The sequence below is a fragment of the Hyaena hyaena genome, unplaced genomic scaffold (assembly GCF_003009895.1).
Source record: "Hyaena hyaena isolate Hyena2069 unplaced genomic scaffold, ASM300989v1 scaffold_3, whole genome shotgun sequence".
Lineage (NCBI taxonomy): Eukaryota > Metazoa > Chordata > Mammalia > Carnivora > Hyaenidae > Hyaena > Hyaena hyaena.
Genome location: NW_024080635.1, coordinates 7,378,953 through 7,405,717, shown reverse-complemented (window position 1 = coordinate 7,405,717; position 26,765 = coordinate 7,378,953). Strand labels below are relative to the sequence as shown.

Below are 26,765 nucleotides of genomic sequence, written 5' to 3'. Positions count from 1 at the left end.
AAGATAATTACGTTGTAGAGATAAATAAATCATGAAATAACACAAAGGTAGGGAGTCCACATTGGAAATATTTTTATGTCGAGTACTAAGAGTTTATTCTAACAAAACAGGGATTTCTACTTAGACAGTTGAAAAGTTTCCTCCCTAGAATTCAGAAGGAACTACTATAAAACCTTATGTTAAATTCTGAGTCAGTACCCCTGCTGGCACATCATGAATTGAGATTTCCAGCTAAGGGGATTAGTGGTGGATTCCCCGAAGGGGAGGTACTCCAAGGAAAAGGAACTATATTCTTTAAATGTTACTCACGCCATCATTTAGAAACTAGCTATTTGAATCCTTTGGCAGCCAGTGTGGGCATACTTCAATCTTTGCAAATGTCTGAGACCTTTTTCCCAGCCAGCTGGGACTCTCAGGACTACAAGTTTTGGTTTCTCTTTTATGGGACGAATGACAGCTCTTCTGTCTCTCAAGGTACGTTTCACCTCTCTTGGCCCAGCGTTGTACCAGGCTTGAGAAAGAAACAGAGTAATGAAGTGGAGAGGACAGCTACCCTTACTCTTCCCCTGGCATGGCACAGGCTGGGCTTGGCACCATTTGCATTCACTACCGCGCCTGGCCCCTGGGAGTCAGGATGCACGCTCCCTTCCTGCGGGACAGCTGGTGGTCGCCATGGGGGACTGCAGGCCCGGTGTTGCCAAAGGTGTTGCTAAATCTTCAGAGATTTTGAAGAGATGCCAAAGATAGATATCTATGTCAGAGCTCCCAGTTATAAAGTCGGGGAGGGTCAAACAAAACATGTTTACAGGCCAGATTGGCTTACCAGTTTGCAACCTCTGCACCTGACCCTTCCTGTTATTCTTATATCTTGTTCCTTCCCCCCCCACACTCAACACCCCCCCTCCCGACCCTACCAATCAAAACTTGACTCCTCTGGGAAGGACTTTCCCGTTACAGAATATCTGGTAAATCCCATGAACTCATCTGCCACATTATGAATGGGAACTTTTTGCCTTATCCTCTCCTTCAGTTCTTGGCATTCTGGAAAACAGGCACCTGTTGACAGTCCCTCCTTCCACTCCAGAGACCATCCCCTTTGCAGTTGAATGCCCACACCTGACTGTGAGGCTTTCGACCAGTGACTTCTCCCACGCTGAGATGTTTCTCTACCGTGTCCTTGGAGCATTAAAAGACCCCAGAATTTGGGACAGGGGTGCTGGTTATTCAGACTTCACAGGCCAGCTGGTTCAGAATGTGGCCTCCCAGCACCATCCCTTAGGACGTGTGCATATTGTGAAGCCTGATGTCAGAACGATGTCTGCTCTCTGCTTTCCAGAGGGAGCCAGACCGGGGCAATAAACTGTAGTTCTAGAGTCTAGATTTAGAAAAACGATTGTTTTGTGGGTGCCTGGGTGGCTCAGTCAATTAAGTGTCCGATGTCGGCTCAGGTCATGATCTCATGGTTTGTGGGTTCGAACCCTGTGTCGGGCTCTGTGCTGACAGCTCAGAGCCTGGAGCCTGCTTCGGATTCTGTGTCACCCTCTCTCTCTGCTTCCCCTTGCTCCTGCTTACTCTCGCTCTTGCTCTCAAAAATAAATAAACATTTAAAACATTTTAAAACAAAGAAAGAAAAACTATTGTTTTGATAGGAACTGATGAATGGGAAGTAGTTGATGTAGATTCAGGAAGTGAGGCATTCTCTGCTCCAGAAGCTTAAATTCCCCCTCTTTTGGAGTGACCTAAAAAGTTTATAAAGTAAAAGAGTTGGACTTTCCCTAAGGCTTTCAGATTATTCCGAAACTGGTGTATGACATGGACAAATCTAAGAGTAACAGTAAAAATTGAAAAGCCATGGAACGGAGATTAATAGCCTCCTCTTTCACATATTTTTAAGTTTTTATCTAAATTCCATTTAGTTAACATACATTGTAATGTTAGTTTGAGGTGTACAGTATAGTGATCCATCACTTCCATGAATGACCCATTGTTCGTCATGACAGTACACTCCTTAATCCCTGTCACCTATTTCACCTGTCCCCTGGCCCCCTTCCTTCTTGTAACCACCAGGGTTCTGTTATAGTTACGAGTCTGTTTCTTGGCTTACCTCTCTTCCCACCCTTTGCTCATTTGTTTTGTTTTTGAAATTCCACATGAATGGAATCATAAGGTATTTGTCTTTCTCTGACTTATGTTGCTTACCATAGTACTCTCTAGCTCTATCCATGTCGTTGCAAATGGCAAGATTTCACTCTTCTTTATGACTGAGTAATATTTTACATACACACCACATCTTTGCCATTCACCAATTGATGGATACATGGACTATCTCCATAGTTTGATGATTGTACATAAGGCTGCTGTAAACAGCAGGGCGTGTATATCCCTTTGAATTAGTAATTTTGTATCCTTTGTGTAAATACACACTAGTGCAGTTGCTGGATCATAGGGTAGTTCTGTTTTTAACTTTCTGAGGAATCTATATTGTTTTCCAGAGTGGCTGCACTAGTTTTGAGTTCCCACCAGCAAGGCAAGAGGGTTTCTCTGCATCCTCACCAATACCTGTTGTTTCCTGTGGTATTGATTTCAGCCCTTCTAGAAGGTGTGAAGCGATATCTCATTGTAGCCTCCTCTTTTAAAATGATTTTCTCCCCATTATAAACTCATAATTAAAATGTTAAAAATAAGTTCTAGGGGCGCCTGAGTGGCTTAGTCAGTTGAGCATCCAGCTTCGCCTCAGGTCATACTCTCAATAGTTGGTGGGCTTGAGCCTGGGTCGGGCTCTGTGCTGACAGCTTGGAGCCTGGGGGGCTTCAGATTCTGTGTCTCCCCCTCTCTGCCCCCTCCGCAGCTCATGTGCACTCGCTCATGCGTGCTCTCTCTCTCTCTCAAAAATAAAAAAAAAGTAAATAAACTTAAAAATAAGGTCTATATGTTGATTGTATCCAACTTTGAAGATCAAAAAGAGAGAGTCACTATCTTTATATAATATCCTGTTAGTCTCTTCTCTCTTGCGTGCATATATTTCAGGGCATACATATTATTTTTTTGCAAACGGAGCTCATGCTATGTGTAATATTTTGTAACTTGTCTTTTTCACTGACTGTATCATGAGTGTGCTACTGTGTCATCACATACTCTTCCTTAATGGTTTCTTATTGGGTGCATGTCAGTCAGACACATGAATGTACAAGTTATTTAGCCAGTCTTCTGTTGAATATTTAAGTGTTTCTGATTTTTTTTCTTGTTATAAGTAATGCTGCAACAAACACACTTTAACATGTCTTTGTGTCTCCAGTTCTCGGAATAAATGTCAGGGAATGGCATGAATATTTTAAAGGCTTTTGGTCCAAACTATCAAATCTGACCACATCCTTTAAGGACCTTATTGAAAATGCTAGTTGTAGCACTCACACCTTTATCCTTGAAGGGTTTCAAGAAGTCACTTTCCCTGTTTCCCTATAGGACCCATTACGTGAATGCCTCTAGGATTCCTTTTCTCCCTTTGCATTCTTGATGGCAATGAACATGTTTACCTTTTGCACTTGACAGATTAGGGAGCAGAAACATAAGGTATTTTGTAATATGGTTTTACTTAGTAATCATCAGTCTTTTGCTTATTTTTGAATATCTGTGCCTGGTAAGCAATCATAGTAACCACAGTGAGACCCGAGGCAGCTTCATTTCATGGTTTCCAAAGCTGTGGTCTATAGAACATGTGGGAGCAAGTTCAAGTCAGCGTAGTAGACCTTTATTACTAAAGATGAGGCGCATTTGGGTTTGTATGTGCATGCCCTGTGTTGCCCGTCCTGTCAGGGAGAATAACGTAGATAGGGGAAAGGAGGGAGATGGTGGAGAGGGTAAATACTATTTCTTCTGGAGACAGAGCTTTAATGTATGAGCTCAGCGTTCTTCAGACAGCTGTGTGGTCCTAAACAAGCCTTGTCTTGTATGATTAATGTGTAACAGGGGCTCTCCTAATGGAATTAGGTCCTTGCCAAGATGAAGCAGTTGCTCCTCATTTATTCTTTTCATGTACACCTGCCTTCTTGATAAGCAAACGCCCGTTTACCCCTGTCTCCTTTAACCAGTATTAACCAGAAAATCTGACAGGCTGCTGTAGGTGGACTGTTGCCAGAGCTGACCCTGTTCTAAGTGCTGAGGAGATGGACGCTGGGTGAGAGTTAGAGACAGTGGCCTGTAAGGATTGGAAGAAACTTCAGAAATAGAGTTCTGAGGGCGCCTGGGGTCTCAGTCAGTTGAGCATCCGTCCACCTTGGGCTCAGGTCATGATCTCACAGTTTGAGAGTTCAAGCCCCACATCGGGCTCACTGCTGTCACCTCAGAGCCTGGAGCCTGCTTTGGATTCTGTGTCTCCCTCTCTCTCTTACCTCTCCTTCTCTTGCCCTCTCTTACTCTCAATCTCTCTTTCCCTATCAAAAATAATAAACATTTTTTAAATTGTAAAGCAATTGAAATACAGTTCCAGCTTCTCATTTTATAGCACAGTCAGTCCCTGGCCTCAAAGAACATATAGTCTTTGGAGAAATAAGATACATACCCAGGAAAAGATTAAAAACCCGAACAAATTAAAAAACAGCACAGGGCAACGGCTTAGCGGCCAGCAAGGATCACCCACAGTAAAGGCTTTCACATTCGGAGGGAGGGAGGGCTCTGGGCCCTGGAGATCTGCACCTCATGCTGGAGGGCTTGTTTAGTTTGGTCTTTATTTTTTAACTGGGCCTTGAAGAGTGAGACTTGAAAATTGGAGGCCATTCCTCCCCAAGGGCTGGTATAATTATAGGCAGAAGATGTCTGGAAACAAGGAGAGGGTAATTTTGGCTGGTGCGATGAGGTTGTTAGAAGCACCCGTCATCCTTCAGCCACTTGGCTGTATGATTTGGAGATGATCTTAGTGAAGCCCCTTTTCTTACAAAACAAGCAACGTTGTAAGTTGTTTTTTGTTTTTGGGGGGTTTTTTTGAAGTGTAGTTGACATAATATTGAATTCGTTTCAGGTGTACAACATAGTGTGTCAACAATTATATACATTATGAAATGCTCACCATGATAAGCGTATTCTGTTATTGACTGTATTCCCTATGCTGTACATTTTGTTCCCGTGACTTATTTATTTCATAACTGGAAGTGTGTGCCTCTTAATCCCCTTCACCTATTTCACCTCTCCCTCTCCCGTTTGGCAACCACCAGTTTGTTCTCTGCATTATGAGTCTGTTTCTCTGTTTTTTGTTGTTGTTCATCTGTTTCTTTAGATTCCACATATAAGTGAGATCATACAGTATTTGTTTTTCTGTGTCTGGCTTATTTTACTTAATGTAACTATGTCTGTCCATGTTGTCACAAATGGCAAGATCTCATTCTTTTTTTTATGGCTGCATAATATTCCATTGTGTGTACACACCACATCTTTATCCATTCATCTATGGTGGACACCTGGGTCGCTTCCATAACACTGCAGGAAACATAGGGGGCAGATGTCTTTTCAGATTCGTATTTTTGTTTTCTTTGGGTGAATACCCAAAAGTGGAATTACTGGATTGTATGGTACTTCTTTTTAAAAAATTTTTTCAACGTTTTATTTATTTTTTTGAGAGAGAAAGACACAGAGCGTGAGCAGGGAAGGGGCAGAGAGAGAGGGAGACAGAATCCGAAGCAGGCTCCAGGCTCTGAGCTAGCTGTCAGCACAGAGCCTGACGCGGGGCTTGAACTCGTGAACGTGAGATCATGTCCTGAGCTGAAGTCGGCCGCTTAACCGACAGCACCCCCCAGGCGCCCTGACTGTATGGTACTTCTGTTGTTAGTGTTTTGAAGAGGCTCCAGACTACTTTCCAGAGGCTGCACCAGTTTACGTCCCCAGCAAGAGTGCATGAGGTTTCCCATTTCTCCACATTCTTGTCGGCACTTGGGATTTCTAGTTCTGGGTTGCCTTGCAGAGCTTGTAGCCTGTCACTAGCTCTGTGGAGTTCAGTGCTAAGCAGCAGACCTCAGGCTCCTCATCTTCCTGATGGGCTCATGGGGTCAAACCAGCAGCCCTAGAGATAGACACTGCGGTAGCTTCCTGGTGCAGGCATAGAGTGTGACTCAGAGAGTATTTGGTGAGGCTCCTTACCCCTAGGTGAAGTCCTGGCTGAGAAAAGATCGCCTCCTTTTTTTTTTGCACGGCTTACCTCTTAGGGAAATTTACTGCCCCCAAAGCCTTATATTTCTCTGAACTCTCTGTTAGGTCTTATTAAGTCTCTGGGTTTATAAAAACCCTGAAGTTACTGGCAGTGCCCATCGGAGACTTTTAAACCTTCAATGAAGTCATAGCACTGTGGGCTGTAATTCAAGTAATTCACAGAAGATAAGGATTATAAACATTTAGACACAACCATCTCTTTGCCTTTTCAGATACTTAAAAACACAATACCGCTTTCCACTAAAAGCTGACACTTGAATACTGTACTTTGTTTTGCTACCAGGTGTACTTCAGGATCCTCAGAGAGCGTTTTCCTCCTTAGCCTGCCTGAAAGACTCATGTTTGAGCCTCATTCTTTTGGTCAACAAGATTACCCCTTATTCAAATGTAAATATTTCCTCTTAATATGAAATAACTACCAACCATTTCTATTACAGCTTCCCTGAGTTGAGTGGGATGAGGGAGAAGATGAGATAGAGTTAGGGTCTGGAGTGGTTAAGAGGGATCCTTACACCTGGCAGTTGCGTTTTGAAGGTGGCCTGCTGGTCGGAGTGGAGACCTGCAGAAACGCTGCTCTGAATGACCCCCTCCCCTCCGTCGATCGCCTGTCCCCTTATTCCCACACCTCTGGCCAGCCCTGCCCACCTTGGGTGATAGACATGTCCTTCATCCAGGGACCCGGAATGATAGATCCTCTGATAGGCTGGAGGCTGGGGGCCCAGTGCAGGCGGGCAGGGAGGGGTGTGGAGAGGAGCGAGGCAGGCTCCCACCCGGGGGGCTCCACATCTAGCAGAGAATGGATGTGACAGGGCATTGGAGATCCAGCTGCCAGTCCCGGCTCTGCTCCCACACAAACCTCAGCAAACCCCTCTCCTTCCCCGAGCCTCACCTTCCCCATCAAGGACCTGAATTTTACCTCTGAGGGCTCTTCTGGCTCTGGTGTGGTGGCATCTGCCATCGGGCCTTGCTCTCAGTCCTGTGCTGCCCCCCCCCCCCCCCGCCCCACCTTGGAGTCCCAAGGCTTCTCAGCAAGTGCGACGACTCCCCAGGCTCTGGCCTAGGACTTGGGGACTGTAGTGGCCCAGTGTCCCACCTCCCCCCAATAGAGCTCAGCCACAGGTGTTTCCCACCCCGTCCTGACCTTTGCTGTGCCCCTCCCCCTAGCCTCCTCCCCCCCTCCCCCGCACAGTTGAGCTACTAGCCTACCCCACTCTGGGGTCCTAATTCCAGAAAGAGGAGACCTCAGGTTACATGAGCCCCCCACCCCTCCACCGTCACTGGGAGTGAGGTAGTTGCCGGAGGTCAGAGGTGGCTTCACAGATTACAGGTTGGGTGCTGTCTTTTAAAATCACCGTAAAAGTGGCCAGGAGAGGGGTCTGGACCTGATAGGTCACATTCTGAGTTGATTAGGACCCTGCCTGGTCCAATGCGGCAAAAGTGACAGAGTCAGTAGACACACAGACTCTAGCTCTGCCATGGTGCCCACGTCCCACGCGGGGACACTGCTGGGTAGACCTCGGTGGGGTGCAGGGGGTGCCACAGGACCTGGGCCAGCAGGAAGGGCACTGATTTCCCACCTGAGCGTTTACCGAAGTTTTTTCTTTTCAGTTTTTTTTTTTTTGGCGGGGGGGGGGCGGGGGGGGATGAGATTGCAGTTCTAGATAGAGTGAAGTTCCTTTTTGTATCTTAATCGTCTATTGTATGGGAAGAAAGTAGGATTTAGCTCTGATAAAAGGATCTGAGCTTATGGATGCATTGGTTTTTTTTTTCCTCTTTCTTTTGATCCCTATTTATAGAAATCAGTTTTAAGGGTTATAAACTGTGACTTCTGCCTCATTTTCTTCCTGACCACAGGTTTCTAATTCAGGTGGTAGCTATCGACATTTTAATAAAATCCCATGAATGCATTTGAGGATTTAGCCTTAACCTCTAACACCATGTAGTCAGTACTTCCTGTGCTTCACACCAAAAGGTATACCATTAAGGCAAGTAGTAGTTACTTGTCTAATAAATGTTCCTGGCACTTAGACTAGCCTGATCCAGTTTAATTTACTAGTTCATATAATTCTTTTAAAACGTGTATGCATTTTTCTGTTGAGCATATCTCAAAAATTGAGAGATATTTTAGAAACTAGAAACTGTATAGTGTATCCATACAAGGGAATATTATACAGCAGGTAAATTGTTTATGCAAAATTCCTAAGGGTGTAGGAAGGTACTTAAGATGTGCATACTGTGTATGTGGGGCTCTCTCACCAATACTAAAAAATATTGACTTGTATGGAGAAAGAGAAAGTAGAAACACAGAACAGAAGGAAACCAATTGTGAACAGTGACTGGTTCTGTCTGGATGAGAGGATTAATAATTATTTTACCTTTTTTTCCTGTATTTATGCTTTTCTGTTATATGCAGTTCTTAATATTGCCTGAGTGTTAATTTCCCAATAAAAAATACATTTAATAAGGGATTGTAAATTACCACCTACCTCAGTGAAAATATAAAATATAGTGAGCATTGAGGGGGTGCCTGAGTGACTCAGTTAAACGTCCGACTTCAGCTCAGGTCATGATCTTGCAGTTTGCAAGTTTGAGCCTGGCGTTGGGCTCTGTGCTGTCAGCACAGAACCTGCTTTAGATCCTTTGTCCCCCCGCCCACCCCTCCCTCCCCTGCTTGTGCGCACTCTGTCTCTCAAAAATAAATTAACATTAAAGTAAATAAATAAATAAAATATAGTGAACATTTGGGGCACCTGGGTGGCTCAGTAGGTTAAGCATCTGACTCTTGATCACAGCTCAAGTCTTGATCTCCGGATCATGAGTTCAAGCCCTGCATTGGCCTCCGCACTGGGTGTGAAGCCTACTTTAAATTAAAAAAAAAAAAACAAAAAAAACCACACATATATATATATACACACACACACATATATATATAAATATATGTTGTATATATTATTGTCTCTCAGAGAAAGCATCAGTTTTTTCTAGGTTTATTTATTTTGAGAGAGACTGCACAAGTGGGGAACAGGCAAAGAGAGGAAGAGGGAGAGAATCCCAAGCAGTCTCTCCCAGCTGTTGCCAGCGCAGAGTCCAGTGTGGGGCTTGAACCCACAAAACCCCAAGATCATGACCTGAGCTGAAACCAAGAGTCAGACACTTAACCAACTGAGCCACCAAGGCCCCCTGAGAAGGCTTTAATCTAACCTTGAATGTTCACTATACATGTATGATATAACATTCAAGGTTAGCTTAATGCTTTCTCTGGGAGACAAAAAAAATTTCTCCTAGGAAGTTTTAAAAATTCCTGAGAGTTTTCCATTTAGCACTTTAAGGTATCTTGCATATCACCATGCGGTGTTTGTACAGATTGGCATTTCTTAAACTGGGAATGCAGGGGTCAGCTCACAGCTTTGCTGTAGCTGTTTGGAGAACATGTAATTCAGAATTTTACAGAATTAGGGGCGCCTGGGTGGCTTAGTCGGTTAGGCGTCCGACTTTCGCTTAGGTCATGATCTCGCGGTTCGTGGGTTCGAGCCCCGCCTCGGGCTCTGTGCTGACTGCCAGCTCAGAGCCTGGAGCCTGTTTCAGATTCTGTGTCTCCCTCTCTCTCTGACCCTCCCCTGCTCACGCTGTCTCTCTCTCCTATAAATAAATAAAACACTGAAAAATTAAAAAAAAAAAAAGAATTTTACAGAATTAATGGCAGTGATGAAAATCCTGTAGCATTTTTAGTTTATTTATTTATTGCGAGAGAGCACAAGCAGAGGAGCTCCAGAGAGAGAGGGAGAGAGAGAATCCCAAGCAGGCTCCACACTGTCAGTATGGAGCCTCATGCAGAGCTTGAACTCACAAACTGTGAGATCATGACCTAAGCTGAAATCAAGAGTTGGACGCTTAGCCGACTGAGCCACCTAGGCGCCCTGAACATCCTGAACCATTTGAATTGTACTTCCCTGTCTTATAAAATTAGGTTATTTTATTTTAAAAATAAACTTTACTTAAGTGTAACACACACAAACGTGCCCAAATCCAAAGTATACAATTTATGAATTTTCATAACCCCTGTAACCGTGCCGTTCTGTTTTTTGTTGTATTGTCTTTGACAAAATTTCATAATTCTACATAAGAAAATATATTGGTGTTCTGGGTTCTATGGTCTCTGGAAGTTACAGTTAAGATATTTTGCATTTTTGTTCTCATGATTGTGTTAACTCTCCAATGTTTTACATTTTTCAAGGAGCTCTAAGTTTTCATTCAGATTATTGTCGTTATTTTTAGTTCAGGATACAAAAATTGGCCTTTATTGATTAAAGACACAAAAAAGTGAAAACGGCAAAATTACTGACATCTGGCCTCAGCAGATTTAATTTTTCTTTCGTTCCCAACTGTGGCCGTGCTTTGCCCCCGTGGCTGGTTGTGGGGAACTTGATTCCATGCTTCTGCGTATGATACGGCTCAGGTTGCTAATCTGAAGAAACAGGTCGGCAGCCAGCGGTAAGTGTGTCAGGCCTAGAAATCCTAGACCAAGCCGGGAGCAACTTTAGAAGTCATTAGCCTCAGATAGGGAAACTGAGGCCTGGAAGGCTACATGCCTTGCCCAGGGTGGCAGAGTTGGCACCAAGGCTGAATCTAGAATCCTGATCCTAAACCCCATTAGTAAACCACACTAATAAGCCTCTAGTCTCCTCTTAAAACTCACCCTTTCTGCTAAAAATGCAATCCTCAGACTTTGAAATTAACTTTTCTCCAGCAAAATGAATAACGTAACGTGTTTTTCAGCCAAACTTCTTAATGGAGATAACCTGACAGCGTCGACCTGCTTTGGGTTATTTCAGGTGAATGAGGGATAGTGTGGGGATGGTATAAATGCCAGTCTGTAATTGTTCAGAGCAGGTCTGGGAGGCCGTTCAACAGGAATAACCCTGGCAATGGGGAGAATGTGGTGTGATGTTGACTTGTGACCCCTTCCCTGGGGAGTGAGCAATGTCAGGAGACCCAGTGGTGTTCTGGGTCGCCAGTCCCTTCCTGGACACGGGACAGGGGGATAGGCTACTGTTCCTGGGCAGTGACCATCGATGACTTAATGACTTTTTGTTTTTGAGATTTCATTTCAGCTGACTAAAGGTAGATGGTAAATAGAGCTGCTCTTTGGTTTTCTAAGGGAGGCCGGGCAACATATATTTAGTACATGTTGATCCCTGTGGTGGCCCTGGGGACTGCGTGCTTAACAAAACATGGCCGTAAGGACTGGTCTGTGGGGCTGGCAGTCCCAAGGAGAAGTCACCACTGCCATCTGGAAATCTTGGTTCTGTTGGAATGTTGGAGTCAGTGAAATGCACAAGGGTCTCATCACGGCAGACGGATTTTTGCCTGCCTGTTTGTTGGAAAGGATGGACAACCTCGGCCTGACCTTCAGTGCCACCCTCCACAGTCCCAATCACCAGACCCTTTCTACCCTCTCTCACTCTCTTCCCAGAGTCCAAGCTTTCCTCAGAGCCCAAGCTGATGATTCTGTCCCCAAATAGCTATGACCGTCCTTAGTTATGAGCATGTTTTCCCTTGTTTAGAATGCCCCCTCCCCCCCTCTACTTCTTCAGATCCTGCCTAGCCTTCGAGGCCCAACCTGACTCATCATCTCTTGTCAGAGCGCCTGTGGTACTTCTGCCCATACCTGGGGGTGATGACCGAGCCATGGCTCAGACTGCTGGGGAAGAGACTGGGTTCCCGAGCCTGCGTAACTACGGGCTGGAACCTTGCCTGGATCTAGACTTCTTCATCTGTGAAAATAGGACGAATAACCTGCCCTTGGCCCACGGTTGTGCAGACTAAACGAGTTCATGGCATTAGAGCCTGTAGGACAGTGCCAGGCACATAAGTTCTCATTAAATCTTAGTTAGCATTCCTTCTCGAGTGTATTTAATCACGGCCTTCCTTGTGTCAGTGTTTAATCACTTTAAGTAGCTGCTCGTTGGCCCCTAGTGAAATTATAAAGACCTCTCATGAAGAGTCTTGATTTTCTACTTTCTGTTGACGCTTTTCAGTCCTACATGTGCATATGAGAGTCCCCCAAGACATATTGCTTAAAACGAAGCTATTACTATATTAGAGAAAATAGATGGAACCAAAGTAAGGAACTGAAGAGAGAAGATAGGCTTCAGTTCACAGATGGAGTCTGCTTCCGATTTTCAGTGTGTCATTTGTTCCTTTTTTCATTGTTGTTGAGTCTCAGGAGCCCTGCTGTCACAGTCCCCCCAAGTGTGAACATCATTTAGCAAGGATGCTAGCAATTTCAGACGTTGTCTTAGACATTCTTCTCTAGGCCCATGGTGGGAGGGAATCTCAGATGGTAAATTTTGCTCTGGCAGAATGTACCAGAGCAGGTGGGTCACAAGCCGGCTGTTACTAATACATCCCCCTTGCTGAGGGGCATTGGAAATTCACCAGGGGATGCAGGTATTGTGGGCGGTGGCGGTGGGGTGGGAACCCAAGCCTTCAGGAACTCACAAGCACCTCACCTGTCCGTGTTCACAAACATTTGGAGGAAACCCACAGCTACTCTCTGGTGGTGGGAAGAGGTGGGGATGGAGGCAGAAAGAAGCACTCACTAAAGAGCCAGTCACAGGCAGGCATCCAGGTGCTGGCAGGAGCTACTGGAGGGAGGGGTCTTCTGCCCTCAAGCCAGGGTCTGGGGCTTGAGCCAGGCTCTCCGGCAGAGCCCCGCGGGTGTCCTTTCTGGGATGTAAATGCCACATCTCTCCCTCTCCTAGGCTGGAACAAGATATTAAAAAGTTAAAGGCTGACCTGCAGGCCAGCAGACAAGTGGAACAGGAGCTTCGCAGTCAGATCAGCTCCCTCTCCAGCACCGAGCGGGGGATCCGCTCAGAAATGGGCCAGCTCCGGCAGGAGAATGAGCTGCTGCAGAACAAGTACGTGCACTGCAGGGGCCTTTGGGTGGGGGCCAGGCTGCCGCGCTGTCCCTGTGGCTTGGAGCACAAGATCTGTGATGACGGAGGGACCTGGCAAAGACAGGGTTTACAATGAAGTGTTTAAAATACTCAATTTAGTCCTGGGTAGCCAACATATTATAAAATCTAGAAAAACTTATTGCAACAGGTTTTTAATTGCTGTTTTTTCTTTTAATAAGTTCTCTTAGTTTAAAATAGTTAATTGAGCTTTTGTGATCATATAAGTAAAAGTGACGAGAAGTTCTGCCACAATATGAAGATCTTGCTCCTTTGAGTGAAAGGTTCCAGAGGAATGGACTCTATTTACTTTGATCTCTGGAACTAAAAAATGACATTGAACTTTGATTTTATTTGAAGAGGCAAGCAAAAAGCCAGCTCTTCTGTGTGAATTTGTTTATGTGTTCCATTGATTCATCCTGGAATTTCTTCTTGACTCAATATGAATCTGTCATTTTTTTTTTCTTTAATCTCAGCAGTGTATCCCTGGAGTGGTGATTACTATTCTAGGCTCTGGGCTTTCCCCATTGAAAGAGAAGTCCTTCACCATTTTTGAGCAACATAACTCAAGAGCTCGAGCATTATAAGCAGATAACTTCTCCGTTGCTCCTGACTCACATATGGGAAGGCTCTAGCACTGATACACAGAGAACACCTCACCCTACACTGATATACTGATATCAACTCACCTTATATTGATAGGTGGAGCCGGGGGTGGAGGGGGTAGGGAAGGGAATATGGCTAAAAATTTCTGTCTGAAATGAAGCACCATGTGACTCTAACTCCAGAATCTATTTTGGGATCCTCAGAAAACATCTTGAAGCTGGAAAGGAAAGGCTGTATTCAGGCAAAGAGAAACCTCCTCCTCCCACCCTTGACCTCAGTGTCATGGGGGGGGGTGGGCTGGATAAAGTTTCTTCAGGGTGCTTTGGGGTGCTAGACTTCGCTCTACAACTATCTTTCCCTCTGATGGAAACTCCTTTTATCCTTTTTTCTGGATTACCTTCTGTAGATCACTAGGTCTTCCTCTGTGCTTTGGTAGGCTGCATATCTGTGGCTGTTTAGGAATTGTTAAATAACGACAACATTATGTTTTTCCCAGGCACTCTGGGAGCTGCAGCATTTATGATTTGCTGCTCCCAAGAGGAGCTGTGTTTCTCTGGGGTTCCTAGTGGGCATTTCTTTCTAATCACAAACCTCTGTGATGATCATCTCCGTATAGATTACATAATGCCGTGCAAATGAAACAAAAAGACAAGCAGAATATCAGCCAGCTGGAGAAAAAGCTAAAAGCTGAGCAGGAAGCCCGAAGTTTTGTAGAAAAGCAGTTAATGGAGGAGAAAAAAAGGAAGAAGTTAGAGGAAGCCACTGCCGCCAGGGCCGTTGCATTTGCTGCTGCGTCAAGGTATGTCCCTGTCCCCTGGGCATGTCTCCGAGGTTGGCCTGCCTTGTGGCAAGACAGGCTCAGGGATTTGAGGCCTTGGGCAGGACTGGAATAGAACGGTGCTTCATGAGCTGGCCTAGCCCCGTCTATGCGTCTGTGCAAGTCACATCGCCTTGTCACAGCTTCATCCTTCAGCGACCTCGTCTGTCCCACAGCCGAGAGGCAAACCGCTGCTTGTAAATGGATTTCCAGTCGCTCTGCGTGTGGCCAGTAACTACTACACGCTTGGAGAGATTCCCGTCTGGGATTCTCTTCCCTTTGTAGAACTGTCGGTACCCTTCACTCTCAGGTGTGTGTGTTTCTGGAGTTTTTATCTTAGAAGAGAGGGAAATGTTGCCTGCCCAGGTATTTGTACTGGCCACCCCTGTCTTTGTTGGATGTCAGCAAACTGTCAAATGAGCTGGGAAAGATGAAAAGAAACTTAGGTCCCCATTAGAGATCATTGTATTTGTGAAGTCAGGGGAATTGGGCACTACTTCTGTACCATTGAAAAGTATGCAAGGACTCCAGAAACTGACATGTAACTACCACCTGAATTTCAGCAGGACAGAGGATCGTTTAGAGAACTTTGGGGCAAGGGTAGAGCGGTTGGGGAGTGGGGGGTTTCTACTTCATTTTATCACTCTTTCTTTTCTGTGTTTTTTTTTTGACTACTGAAGTCCATCTGTATGGTAGGGGTTAGTTATGGGTTTACAGTTGCAGAGCGAGGGTACGTTATTATTTATTTCATTTTAAGTTTTTATCCTAATTTGTATCTATGTGATACAGTTCTACTGTCATTCTTCCTTAAGTTTTGCTCTTTGCCTTGTGGCATGTTAAAAGCCTTCCCTTGGGTTCTGTAGAGTAACTAATGGACCATCATTTTGCATTTAAGGAAATAATAGCTGGAGAGAACTCTTTCTTCCTGTGTGAGCCCGCCTTGGCCAGCGGACTCTCTAGTCCATATAGCTGAGCTCACGTAGCCCATTAGCACCTATAAAGATTCACAGGACATGTTACCAGCCTGCCTAGCATGTGGGTGGTCTGTTTGTTCCTGTGTTTAAAGATTTGGAAGCACAGACTTCTGAAAAAAGCACAAGTTTCCGAAGCACTTACACTGGCAGGAGATTTTTCTGAACTCTCTCATCTGGTATGGCTGGTGCTGTTCTTAATTTGTCTGGCACCTACCCTGAAAAAAATGTCCACTGGGGAAGATAAGACAGTCACTTAGCCAAGTCGTTCAGTGCCTTCTTCCTGAGGGTCAGGACCTTGGTTTCAGTCTCTTCTCTGACTGCCTTTTGCTTCCAGTCAAGCTTGTTGGCTTTGGTCCTTTCCTTAGATGGCTCCTATTTGCCATCACGGATGTAGAGGCTGTTTGTATTCCCAAGTAAATCTCTAGCCGTAAGTCTCTCACTGGACCTTCCTTTTTGGTAGGCATAGGACACCTGCTTTCTCTATCTGGCTGTCTCTGAGATCTAAACGCTTAATCAGCTTTGGAGTGGCCATTGCCATCACCTTTTTAGTTTGTCCTTACTACAGCCCTGAGAAGCAGCCTGGTGCCAACGCAAGGAAGGTGAACTTGGCCTATGCATAGACCCTCAAAAGTGAAAACTTTTTAGCTCGCTGCCCCCTGCTGGAGATAGCACATGCCCGGGTCTCTCTTGCTCAGCACGTGGGCACCGTCTCAGGTCATAGGGCCTGGTGGGAAGCTGGCTGCGTTAGGAAGCTGGAAAATCTCAGTTCTTGTCACAGTTCTAAGACCTACCGGCTAGGTGGTGTTGGACTGGTGTTATATCCGTATGGTCTCAGTTGTCTTATCTGGAAAATGGGACACTATCTCCTACCCTTGCAAAGAAGGCAAAATGGGTAAAGTGCCTCACTTGATGCCTCGCTTATATTAGATACCCAATTAATGATCGTTATTTTAGATCATTGTTGAAACAATCAAGGAACAGAGAATGAGCAGCCTGAGCCAAAAACTAAAAGCTGACTGACCCTGGAGTATATAAGAGAAATATCAATCCTGCAGTGTAAGTAAACCTATAGTCATTTAAATCCTTTTCTTTCCTTCTCTTCTTTTTCAAAAGGGGGGAGTGCACCGAAACCTTACGGAATCGGATCAGGGAATTAGAAGCAGAGGGCAAGAAGCTCACGATGGACATGAAGGTGAAAGAAGACCAGATCAGAGAACTAGAACTGAAAGTTCAGGTATGCGAGACACAGAGGACTTTCTCGTCCTTGGTTCCTCTTCTATGTTAGCCCTGTGCCCAGTGCTGCAGTGTGGAGATGGGGCCTTTGGATAATAGGCCAAATCCCACTGTACCTGAGAATCTCTGTAAGCCAGAAAGAAGCTCTAGCCTCGTGCAGCTCATTCCGGTCATATTTAATCACCTGGATTCTAATACAACCAGAGATGCTAATGGTTCTTTTACATGGTTTATACCAGAATTTGACTTCCTGTAGACTCATCTCATTTTTTCAGGCTATAGGCCAGACTGGTGATCTTTGGAACTTGTCTCCCTCTTCTTAGCCCTAAACCTCAGTCCGTCACCAAGAAATTGACCGCTCTGGATGGCTCTGAGCCTTGCTGGTTGCAGCTCTGAGCAGTGCATGGCAGGGAAAGCTGCCAGTGCTATGGACACAACCGGTTTTCTCAGCCATGTGTACTTTAGCCAAGAATCAGGCATTGGTTCTGCAAAGGGACACTTAAAAGCAGTGTCAGGCCACCTGGCTGGCTCAGTTGGTTAAGCGCCCGATTCTTGATTTCAGCTCAGGCCGTGATCTCAGGGTTCGTGGGATCGAGCCCCACGTCGAGCTCTGCGCTGACAGCAAGGAGCCTGCTTGAGAGTCTCTCTCTGCCCCTCCCCTACTTGTGCGCGCGTGCACGCGCGCTCTCTCTCTCTTTCTCTCTCTCTCTCTTTCAAATAAATAAACTTAAAAAAAAAAAAGGAGAAGTTGATAGAGTAGACTGCACAGCCTGGAGACCACACTTAAAGTGTGCAGTAAAAGTGGCAGCAGCAATGGATGGGACTGTGAGGGTTAGCCAGAAAAAAGGTTTTGGAACAGCTAAATGACTAGAAAAAAAATGAGCAGCTCCTCTCCTAACACACAAAGAAATTCCAGATGAAGAGTTCAATCCAGGGGAAAAAAGAAGCATTTTGTTTTTAACAAGGTGAAAATATACCAGAATTTATTTGATCTTGAAACTGGGAAAAACTTTCTAAACAAAATAATGGGGATAAAAATCACAAAATGAGAAAAACAAGTGAAAAAAATCTGTTGGGAGGGCACAGGTCTTGCAACAAATATAAGGAATTAATACTCTTGATATGCAAGGAGCTCGTAACATTTGTTAAGTGAAGCTCACATAGTTGGAAAAATAGGCAAAGAATGTGAACAAACAATTCACAGAAGAAAAACAAATGGCTGAGAATATAAGAATATATCTTCATCAATCACCAAAGACCAACAGATTAAAATTAGTACCCTTTATCTCCTGTGAAATTTCTGGGTTTTTAATTGCATTATACTTGGCACACGACGTCAGTTGCAAGTGTACGATGCGGCGATCCCACCCAACTCTGCGTGTCATGCCGTGTTCAGCGCAGGTGTCCGCATACACCACTAAGTCGTGGTTGCTGTATCGTGGACCATATTCCTTATTCTGTACCTTTTTGTTCTCATGACTTATTTATTCCATAACTGGAAGCCCGTACTTCCCACTTCCCCTCACCCCTTCTGCCTGCCTCACAATCCCCCTACCCTCTGGCAACCACCAGTTCTCCGTGTCTGTGGGTCTGTTTCTGCTTTCATTTGTTTGTTTATTCATTTGTTTTGTTTTTTTTAGATTCCTTATATCAGTGCAATCATGTGATACTTGTTTTTCTCTGGCTTATTTCACTTAGCATAGTATCTTCTAGGTCCCTCCATGTTGTCACAAATGGCAAGATCTTATTTTTTTTTATCGCTGAGCAGTATCCTTCTGTGTGTGTGTGTGTGTGTGTGTGTGTGTGTGTGTGTGTGTGCATGCGTGCACGCGCCCAAGTGCGCACACGTGTTTTTACACATACCATATTTTCTTCATCCATTCAGCTCCTGATGGACACTCAGGTTGCTTCCACATCTTGGCTATTGTAAATAATGCTACAAAAAAAACATAGGGGTGCATGTTTAGTGTTTTTGTTTCTGTGGGTAAATAGCCAGGAGTGGAATTACTAGATCGTCTGGTATTTTTACTTTTAATTTTTTTGTGGAACCTCCGTACTGGCTGCACCAGTTTACATTCCCACCAGCAGTGCCCAAGGGTTCCCTTTCTCCATATCCTCACCACACTTGGTATCTCTGGTCTTTTTGATACTAGCCTGACAAGTATAAGGTGATTTTATTGTTTTGCATTTTTCTGATGATTAATGACGTTGAACATCTTTTCATAGTATGTCTTCTTTGCAAAAATGCCTATTCAGATCCTCTGCCCATTTTTAATCAGGTTTTTTTGGGGGGGTTTTAGAGTTATAAAAGTTCTTTATATATTTTGGATATTAACCCCTTACTGAATAGATCTTTTGCACATATCTTCTTCCATGCAGTAGGTTGCCTCCTCATTTCGCAAAGGTCTTTATTTTGGTGTAGTTGCAATAGTTTATTTTTGCTTTTATTTCTTAACCATTGTGAAATTAGCAAAGAATTTTTAAATGATCATATCAGCCTGGATGAGGATAAATGAAATAGGACTCATAATTGCTGGCAGAAGTATAACTTTCTGGAAAAGTTCATATACCTTTTAAGTATTTCCTTTTTTATTTATTTATTTAATGTTTTAGTTTTTTCAGAGAGAGAGAAAGAGACAGTGTGAGCAGGGGAGGGTCAGAGAGAGAGGGAGACACAGAATCCAAAACAGGCTCCAGGCTCTGAGCTAGCTGTCGGCACAGAGCCCGACTCAGGGCTTGAACCCACCAACTGTGAGATCATGACCTGAGCCGAAGTTGGACTCTTAACCGACTAAGCCACCCAGGTGCCCCAGTATTTCCATTTTTAGAACTCCTGCCTATGATAAACATTTGAAAATCTCATCATTGATTGATAACAAAGATGTTCATCATAGTGGTATATAAATGAAAACAAAATCTTAGCAAAGGGAGATTCATTTAATAAATTATGGTACATATACAAGAATATCATACAGCCATTAAAAATTACATTTTCAAAAACCAGTTGAGATTTACAAAACTGTCTACAAAAACTACATACAGTGTGATCTCATTTATGCTAAAAGATACACACATGCTTATAAAACGCTAAAAGGAAATATTTTTTACACTGTCAGGAGTTTGAGTAATTTTCATGTTCTTCTTTGAGCTTTAATATATTTCTAAATCCTAATAAGTGTGGATTTCTCTTAAAATGAAAAACTAAAATATCTGTATGTGTACATGTATGTTTATATTTATATTTAAATATATGTATTTATTGGCTACATGACTGGATGTTTTAAGTGGGCTTACTCTGCAATATGTCCTATCAAAATAATGAACATTTTTACACTTTTTAGTACAAATTGAGAATAGAGTTTTGGCAAATTTGATTACAGCATTACAGCAACATTTGCAACTGGCAGCAAGGAAAAAGTTCTTCGTGGTTCTGAATTAGGCTTGTAAGAAAGTGTTTTATTTGGAAACAGAGTCCACTGTTACTAGAAACAGCCCACCACTGTCAAATTCATCTACTACAATATTTTTGTGTGTCATACCATCATATAAATACGTTTTTGGATTCCCTATAAGTGGTAAGAGTCTTAACCCATGCAAACACCAGGATTCTGTCTTCTCAGGGCCAGGCCAGTAGTAGCAGGATTTTATTTGTGATTTCAGGCTAATTTGTAGACATCGATGCCAAAACTATCTTGTAACATCTTGCTGCTTTGATGATGTTGATAGGAGCTTCGGAAGTATAAGGAGAATGAGAAGGACACCGAGGTGTTAATGTCAGCCCTCTCAGCCATGCAAGACAAAACACAGCACCTGGAGAACAGTCTGAGCGCGGAGACGAGAGTCAAGCTGGACCTGTTCTCTGCCCTAGGGGACGCAAAGCGACAGCTGGAGATCGCCCAAGGTAGGAGAGTAGCGGGCCCCAGAGGAGGTGGCGTGACCCACAGTGTGGGAACGCAGAGAGCACGGGTCGCTTAGAGCTCGGAACCAAAGACGTTCCATTTACTTTGTAAGTTCCCGCGACATCGAGGAATGATCACATTCATTCATTCTGCAGGCATACTTTGAGGTGAGAGTATGTCAAGTGCAGGGCATACAGAGGAGAAGGAGGAGCTTCTGGGCTCAAGGAGTTCACGGTGTTGTGGAAGAACTAGACAACTGCAGAGTCACCCAGAGGTGCTGGCGTAGAAACATACAGAGGGGCAGGGACTGAGTCAATCTGGGGGTTAGAGAGGGCTGTTTCCCTGGGGAGCAGATGTCTGAGCTGGGTTTTGAATGATGAGGGGGGCTTAGCTCAGTGAGGAAGCAGTGAGGGGGCGAGGGGCAGGGAGGCCTCTGGATAGAACAGACCACTTGGGGGAGGCCAGGGAAGCTAGGGAGGCCTGCCATGTCCCAGGCCGCAGCTGGCTCTGCAGGTTTACAAATGAGGGAGCACTGGGAGCAGCATCTGGAGAGCAGGCTGTGACTCCACAGCTACTTCCTGCGGCCCTACTGTGCGCCAGGCACTCTGTAGCTACTTCCTGAGACCCTACTGTGCGCCAGGCACTCTGCAGCCACTTCCTGAAGCCCTACTATGTGCTGGCCACTCCACAGCTACTTCCTGAGGCTCTACTGTGTGCCGGGCACTCCACAGCTACTTCCCTAGGCCCTACTGTGTGCTGGCCACTCTGCAGCTGCTTCCCGAGGCCCTACTGTGTGCTGGCCACTCCGCAGCTACTTCCCGAGGCCCTACTGTGTGCTGGCCACTCCCCAACTACTTCCTGAGGCCCTTCTGTGTGCCAGGCACTCTGCAGCTACTTCCCTAGGCCCTGTTGCATGCCGGGCACTGTGAGACACCCCAGGGGGACAGGCAGTAACAAGCAGGCATAGAGTGTATCAGGTGCTGATGGATGCCTGGTACCCAGGCAGGATGTGTGAGTGTCTATGTGGAGCTTCTAGTTTGACACAGTGGTTGTGGAAGACCCTTGGAATAGGTAGCATTTGAGCAGAGGCTACAAATGAGGGAGTGAGGGAACCACATAAAGCTAAATCCGCGGGGGTGGCGGGGGGAAGCGTTCAGGTGGCAGGCATGTGGGGCCGTAGCCTGAGGGTTGGGGAGGCCTGCTGCCATCAGAGCCACGGTTTGCCAGACTTTGTAGCCCATGGAAAGAACTGGGCCTTTACTCTGAGTGGCCCGGGAAGCTTTGGGAGGCTTCTGAATAGAGGCGTGATCAAACCTGATGAAAAGAAATTTGAATTTTATCCAAGAAATTAATTAGCCACCATAGATTACTGGGGAAAAAAAATTCAAACAGCTATCTGACTTAGGAGGAAAAGAAGATTCAACAGGCACTTAAGGAACATTCGAAGCATGGGTACTAGAAGCTGAAGGGGAGACAGATGAACACAACGCAGTCTGTTGAGGGATCTACTGGGGCAGCGGGGCTCAGACTTTCTGGGCTTAGAGACCCCTTGACACTAAAAATTATTGAGTAACCCAAGGAGATTTTTTTCAAGTGGGTTATATCTCTCAATACTTACGTATTAAAAATTAGAACTTAAAACATGTATTCATTTTTAAATAGCATACTACACATATAACTTGGTAACATTTTTATGAAAAATAACTGTATTTTCCCAAAGTCAAAAAAAAAAAAAAAGAGGAAAAATGGCATTGTTTTACATTGAGCCAATCTCTTTAATTTCTCGTTTCATAGAAGATAGTTCCATTCTCATCTCTGTTTCTACATTCGGCCTGTTGTAATTTTACTTGCATGGGGTTTTTGGAAGACTCCACTTACCCCCAGGAGGGAATAAGTGTAGAGAAGGCAGACGGTGTGTTACTATTACCTAGAAGATGGTCTGGCCCCTGTGGCCGCTGTGTGCAGCAGAAAGGCCTACTGCCATTGGGTAGAGGTAGGGGCCTTGAAAGGCCAGAGCAGTGATCGGGGATGACTTCATGAGGGAGGGGATATTGTGTGGGCTTTGAAGGATGGATTCTGAGAGTAGAGAAATGTCAGAGGAAGGCCTTTGTCACCTGGGGGTAGGGGGGCGTCAAGCAAAGGAAAGAAAGCACTGGGAGTGTCCAGGTGAGCAGTGGCCTCACACTGGAGGATGTGGGAGATTAGGGGGACCGTGAATGAAGCCAGACCAGACCGCGTGTTCCCTAGATTGTTCAGGAGGGAAGAAGTGATATGTTCTGGCCCTTATTTCGGCAATGGCTTTCTGAGAGCAGGGTGAACGGTGGATTTGGAAGGTGAGATTGAGCGGAGGCAGATAGACCTGCCAGGCAGATGTGACTGGCTTTTGTCTCAGAGGTTGGGGGGGGTCCAGGAAGGGAGCAAAGGGGGGATGTGGGAGGAAGAAGTTGCTGGAAGCAGAGAAGAGCAGAACAGAATCAGAGAATGAGAAGAGAATGAGTTTGGTTGGAGATGCTCTGATTCAGTGTCGTTTCCCGGACACCCAGGGGAAAGATTGCCGTCAGTCAGGGGGCATTTGGGGTCAAATCCCCAGAGAGAGTGGGGATGTAGAAGTTGTGAGAAATTAATGGAGCCAGGGGAGTGGCTTGGGGTGGCCCAGGTGGTGGAGCAAGAAGAGATGCAGGTTGGGAGTCGCGCTTATTAAATCTGGGGGCTCAGGGAAAAGCATTGAAAAAGAAGAGAACTTCTGGGGCGCCTGGCTGGCTCAGTTGGAAGAACATGCAGCTTTTCATCTCAGGGTAATGAGTTCAAGCCCCACGTTGGGTGTAGAGATTACTTAAATAAACTTAAAAAAAATTTTTTTTAAATAAATAAAGCTGAGCTTGTGGCCACATACGGGCTTCTTTGCCCTCCGGGCCCAGCTGGCTGAGAAGGACCCACCTCATTTCAGTTGCTTGGATTCTCACAGTGGGAGGACAGCCCCCTGAGTGCAGGAGCACCTGGCCTCTGAGTGGCCAAGGGGAGTTTGGCTTCCGGGCACAGACTGGGCTCCAGGGTTGGCCCAGGAATTCTTGTAAAGCAAAAAAAAGGAAAGGGAACTGCCTTCTTCAAAGCTCTGGAAATGTTTGCACGTTACTGATTAAAAAAAATCAAACTTGCATCTGCACAGGGCGGCTCACAGATGCTGTTAGGTATTTTATTCATCTGAGGCTTATTTTGTTCAAAGGAAAGGAGCATATTTGATGCGAACTTGAAGCTGAGGAAACATGAAGGAAGTTGGAGAGCAGTTCCTTTCTCCTGCTCTTCCCACTACCTCCCTCCACTGTCAGGCCGAGAATATTCTAATAAGGGTCCAACTTTGTAATTCAAATCAAACCCCTTGCCTTTCTGCTTCCTACTTTCTATATCGTTTGATTCATCCTGGTTCCAAAATGACTTTCATCTCTACTACATCCTTGTTAAAAATATGCCACTGCACTCTCTTGCATTTCAACTATCTTGCCATCTTCTGCAGGACTCAAAAGGAGCACAGCTCAAACGCAACCTCTTTTTTTTTTCTTAAAGTGTTTAAATTTCTGAAGTTTGAAGGGCTACTCCTGAGTATTCTTGCCCTAGTAGACCAGAGAGCTTCAGAGCATGATGAAAATTGCGTGGGCTCCGGACCAGCGGTGCTGGGCGTAAATCCTGCTCTAGCTCCTAATCACAGAATGACTGGGCAGGAGACGTAACTTGCAGAGCCTGAGCTTTCTGGGGGCGGGGCACCAGGGACAGGGATGAGGCTGCGAACGGAAGGCCAAACCCAGTTCCTGTCCTAACGGAGCGCGGAGGCCACCTCGGAGATGACGGGCACAGGGCGTCATCTGAATGAATAGTTGCGGTAGAAGAATGTGGACGTGGGAGCGCAGACTCCGCACAGAGTTGAATCCTGGCTCTGTCCAACCTCTCTCTGCCTCAGTTTCCTCATCTATAAAATGGATGATGATGATGATGATGATGATGATAATAATTCCCACATCCTAGAGTCATTGTGATAAATAAGCTGGTCTACGTGAGCACGTAGAACAGTTCCTGGCGCTTGTGTGTTAGCTGTTGTAATCATTATCCTTATTAGAAAAAAGGGACAAAAAGGAAAGCGTGGGGTGTGTTGAGAATCTAGGGGGGTGCAGGGTCGGGTCTATTTCAAGGGGGAGGGTCAGGGAAAGCCTGGGGAGAAGCACGGAAGGGGAAGCGGCCTGAGGGCAGGAACCTGAGCTTAGCGAGGCCGGGTGGTACCGGGCGGCCTAGTCGGGTGACGTGAACGCGCCCAGCCAGGTGCAAAGTGGGCCAACAGGCCGAGCCGCGTGGTGCCAAGCGGGGCGAGGGGCGAGCACCCTGCGTCACTCTAGACCCCCTAGCGCCACCACCGCCGCCGCCCAGCTGCTTGTGCCCGCGGTGATGGATTCTGAGGCCTCGGCTGTTCCCTATCCCTCGGTCTGACCCTCAGATGTCCAGCCTCCCAGAACAATGTTCCTGCCCAAGACGTGCAGCTGTGGTACAAGGTCAGCACTGTTTCCGCCACCATGGGTGCCTGCCGTGCTCCACACGTGGCTCCTGGAAGTGACCCCTCTGTTTGTCACATCTCCATAAACAAAATCCCTCTTTAAGGACCTGTAAAACCATGGGCCGTAGGCCAGATCTGGCCTTCCACCTGTTCCCGCAGGGCCCATGGGCTGAGATTGGCCTTTGTATTTTGCATCTTAAAAAAAGGGGGGAGAGGGGGCTCCTGGGTGGCTCAGTTAGTTGAGCATCTGACCCCTGATTTCAGCTCAGGACAGGATCTCACAGATCATAAGATGGAGACCTGAGTCGGGCTGTGCACTGACAGCGTGGAGCCTGCTTCGGATTTTCTGTGTCTCTCTCTGTCCCTCCCGCACCTGTGCGCTCTCGCTCTCTCTCTCTCTCTCTCTCTCTCTCTCTCTCTCAAAACAAATAAACTTGAAAAGAAAAGAAAACAAAGTGTGTAGCTCACAGAGCCTAAAACATTTACTACTTGGTCCTTAGCAGGAAAAAGTTCCTACCCTTAGAAGCCCTCAGAGCCAGAGGGGAATTCACCTGGGGGACGCGGGCCGTGTGTTAGAGGAGCCCTCCCCTCTCACTCACGGTGGGTCTTTGATCTTCCAGGACAAATTCTTCAGAAGGACCAGGAAATCAAGGACCTTAAACAGAAGATAGCCGAAGTCATGGCCGTCATGCCCAGCATAACGTACAGTGCCGCCACCAGCCCCCTGAGCCCCGTTTCCCCCCACTACTCTTCCAAATTTGTGGAGACCAGCCCCTCTGGACTCGACCCCAATGCCTCTGTGTACCAGCCCCTGAAGAAATGAAGGCCAGCAGTGGGGGTTGCCCAGCCATCTGGTTTCCAGGAGGCACCGCAAGGGAGCGCCTCTGGCAGTCATGATAAAAAAAAAAAAAAAAAGTTTATATTGTATTTTGTGGGACTGTATATGTTGTCGTTTTTAAAAAGGGGGGAAGATAACATCCAAGTCTGATTAGAACTGCCCATCCGTTTTTCTTGTAAATTTTTAGAAGACCTCACAGAACTTTGCAGTTTATTTTTCTCGGCCAATACATTAAAACCATTCTTGGATTTCAAGTAGCCAGTTTTGCCTTTTATGTATTCTTACAGTTTCCTCTTGAAGAAAACAAACAAGCAAAAAGCAGGGTTTTTGCTTCTCAGTCCTTTATTTCTGTTCTGTTTGGTTCTTAAGTAAGCAGGCAGAACCTGCTCGTTGGATTCTCGTGGGAAGATCACGGAAACGTTTCCTCCTTAGAGTGGAAGGGTTAACACCCTCACATGGCCCTGCTCTCATAGCTGCGGTGCCCGAGACGGTTATTGACACCACGGAAAACTAAAGGTGATTACCCCTCCGAGGAGCAGACAGATCCCAGGAGTGGCCGGTGAGCCGAGGGGAGCCAGGTGACGGGACTCAGCTTCCCAGCGGCCCCGGGGCCGCGTCTGAAATGCACCTGTTCCCCTCGGGTGCGCAGCCCCAGAAAACCGCTAGCAGTGCCTTGGGAAAAGACATTTCAAGAGGAAACTTGATGA

General features: G+C 45.7%; 1 protein-coding gene across 1 annotated transcript in view; it reads left to right on the top strand.

Moving 5' to 3' along the window:
* The window catches only part of MACO1 (macoilin 1), a 63,134-nt gene extending 36,819 nt beyond the window's left edge, over positions 1–26,315 (top strand). Inside the window, exons 7-11 of the mRNA XM_039231922.1 lie at positions 12,960–13,118; positions 14,377–14,559; positions 16,665–16,785; positions 20,511–20,685; positions 25,841–26,315. Coding sequence (XP_039087853.1) covers positions 12,960–13,118; positions 14,377–14,559; positions 16,665–16,785; positions 20,511–20,685; positions 25,841–26,043 — 841 coding nt within the window. The 3' untranslated portion in view covers positions 26,044–26,315. The remainder of the gene's footprint in view (positions 1–12,959; positions 13,119–14,376; positions 14,560–16,664; positions 16,786–20,510; positions 20,686–25,840) is intronic.
* The last annotated feature ends 450 nt before the right edge of the window (positions 26,316–26,765 follow it).